This window comes from Ambystoma mexicanum, chromosome 12 (assembly GCF_040938575.1).
Source record: "Ambystoma mexicanum isolate Mex_15411 chromosome 12, UKY_AmexF1_1, whole genome shotgun sequence".
Lineage (NCBI taxonomy): Eukaryota > Metazoa > Chordata > Amphibia > Caudata > Ambystomatidae > Ambystoma > Ambystoma mexicanum.
The window spans coordinates 543,804,971-543,807,713 of NC_090936.1; the positions used below are offsets into that span (position 1 = coordinate 543,804,971).

General features: G+C 40.9%; 1 protein-coding gene across 1 annotated transcript; it reads left to right on the forward strand.

Moving 5' to 3' along the window:
- Positions 1–682: 682 nt before the first annotated feature.
- Positions 683–1,618, forward strand: LOC138514556 (olfactory receptor 5P68-like). Its single transcript, XM_069630018.1, has one exon. The coding sequence runs from the start codon at positions 683–685 to the stop codon at positions 1,616–1,618; it is 936 nt and encodes a 311-aa protein (XP_069486119.1).
- The last annotated feature ends 1,125 nt before the right edge of the window (positions 1,619–2,743 follow it).

A 2,743-nucleotide genomic window follows, 5' to 3' on the forward strand; every position in this document is an offset into this window, starting at 1 on the left:
TCAGGATTGACAAGAGTATAGAGAACATTTCTTTGGACACTATTTTACTGCCCCAAGAGATACATCAATTTGTATCTACTGATCACACCTTTGAAAATAACCATACTGAAAAAATGAGTTTGCTACAAGCATTGCAAGTCTGTTAAGCACACCCTTTTAAGTTGTTTTTAAGTATCAATACATGCCAAATGACACATGTCAGTTTCATTGCTGTTTCATTGCTGGTGGTATTAACATCAATTAACATTGCCAAATTTATTTCTGAATCATACCTTATGTATTTCTAAATCATACCTTTCTCCCGCATTTCTACATTGTGACTTTGAAGCTGGAGACAGTTTAGAAGCAACTAAACTATTTATTTTATTTATTTTACTGAACATTTGTGAGGCACTTTATACAGAAGAATTGTGTTTGCCACCATGTTTCTTAAGACCAAATCAGTTATCACATTATCTGAAAATCAACAAGGCCTTAAATCCATAGACATTGAGGTTTATGTCTTCTACACGCAGCAAAAGGACCAAACTCAATGTCAAAAGTGATCAATTTCTGACATCTGATTCAATGTTTGTTTGCTCAATTAAAAATGCTATTTACCCATACCATTCTAACATCCTAAATTAAATTAATGTTGTCATGTTTTTTCTGTGTCATCCAAGCACATCTGCAAGCTGCAGAAATGAAAGAAGACAATCAGACCTCTGTGACTGAATTCTTCCTCCTTGGCCTAACTGATGATGCAAGACTGAAGATCCCACTCTTTTTGCTCTTTCTTTTAATTTTCATTGCCACTCTGATGGGCAACCTTGGAATCATGACACTGATCAAGATCTCGCCTCATCTTCAAATGCCAATGTACTTCCTCCTAAGTAATCTGTCCTTTGTTGACCTGTGCTACTCTTCCAATATCATGAAAACACTTCTTACCAACTTCCTCTACGAAAGAAAGTCAATTTCACTTGTAGAATGTGAAATACAGCTCTTTTTATTTGTTTGCACAGGAAGTACGGATGTTTTTCTCCTGGTGGCCATGGCTTATGATCGGTACATTGCCATCTGCAAGCCACTGCTTTATACAGTCATTATGACTAAACAATCTTGCATTTCCCTTGTACTTGGAACATACTTAATTGCATTCTTAAATGCTATGACAGTCACCATGTTTACCTTAAGGTTGTCTTTCTGTGGCCCAAATAAAATCACACATTTCTACTGTGACATTCTTCCACTTCTAAGGCTCTCTTGTTCTGATACATCCCTTAATGAGGCACTTCTGTTTTTCTTTTCTGGTAGCCTCATGGTAGCATCCCTTGTTATGATTCTCATCTCATATACCTACATTATTTCAACCATCCTAATGATTCGTTCCACCGATGGGAGACAGAGAGCCTTCTCAACCTGCTCCTCACACTTCTCCTGTGTCCTTTTGTTCTTTGGGACACTCATATTCACCTACCTACGGCCTAGCTCCAACACATCTTTGCCCCAAGAGAGAGTGGCTTCAGTGTTTTACACTGTTGTAATTCCAATGTTAAATCCCATTATCTACAGCTTGAGGAACAAGGAGGTCAAACTAGCACTGAAAAAAAACATAGGAGTGGCATTTTGCAAATGAGAGATACATAGAACTCTAGTGGCAAATCTGATGTCCTCATCTACACATTTCTAACGCTGACCTCTGCAAAGGATAAGGCACATTTGGGATTCTGGATATATATTCAATTATCCATGTGCGTCTGAAAATGTTATTATTTAAAATCAACATTGCAGGGCATTTTCTAGTACAGTCCTAAATAGAGCTCTTTACCAACTTCCTCTTCAACTTCCAACTGGGCCCCACAAACCAAACAGCTCAATGTAGAGCACCAACTCCATAAAATGCTAATGTTGTAATAAATGTTCTCTGCGGGGAAGTTCATAGCACCTTGGTGTTCATTCTGTGAAATAGAAACTTCCTGAATAACCAGGAATAGTTTAGGATGGTATGGTATGGTATTGTCTCTTTTTAAATCACCTATTCACAAAGTAAGTCTTTCAAAGGGCTCAAGGAGTGAGGGAACAAGGAGAAACACAACAGTCATTCAGAGCCCTTGAATTTCCAAACAATACAAGTCTGCATGAGCAGAGTGGGTGCATGAAACAAGTGCAAATAATACAATTAACAGTGTAGATAACAGCAAATAGGTCTGATGACGATTCTGAGTTTTTCCAAGTGCACTGAGGCGCCACCATGCAAGGAGGGGTGACAAAAGAAAAACAGATAGACGATCTTCAAGGCATGGTGCATTCATATTGTGAAAGTGCGCAGACAGGTGCAGGAGAGAGAAGGAGGGGGGACAAGTGCAGAGGGCAGGGGTGTGGGGGAGGGGACCAAGTGAGCCCAGTCCATCGGAAGCTGGGGTAAATGCTGAGAGATGCCACTCGCATGGGTCATTGACCGAGTGCAGTAACGATGAGGCAAGTGCAAGGCCCAGAGGCAAGTATGTGAGGGCTGGTGATGGTGCAAGGGACCTATGAGACTCTGAGGTACACCAGGCGGTCAGTCAGCAGGCTGCATGGAAAAGGAGGGAGAGAGGGAAAGAGCGGACAGAAAGGTTTGCAGGGTAGAGGGAGAGAGAAAGAAGAGGAGAAGAGGAATGTCTTAAGGAGTTTCTAGAACTTAACTCGATCAGGCTCAAGACAGAGTATGGCAGGGATGCTATTCCAGAGGGAGGCCCCTGCTGAGGATAAAGATCTCCCT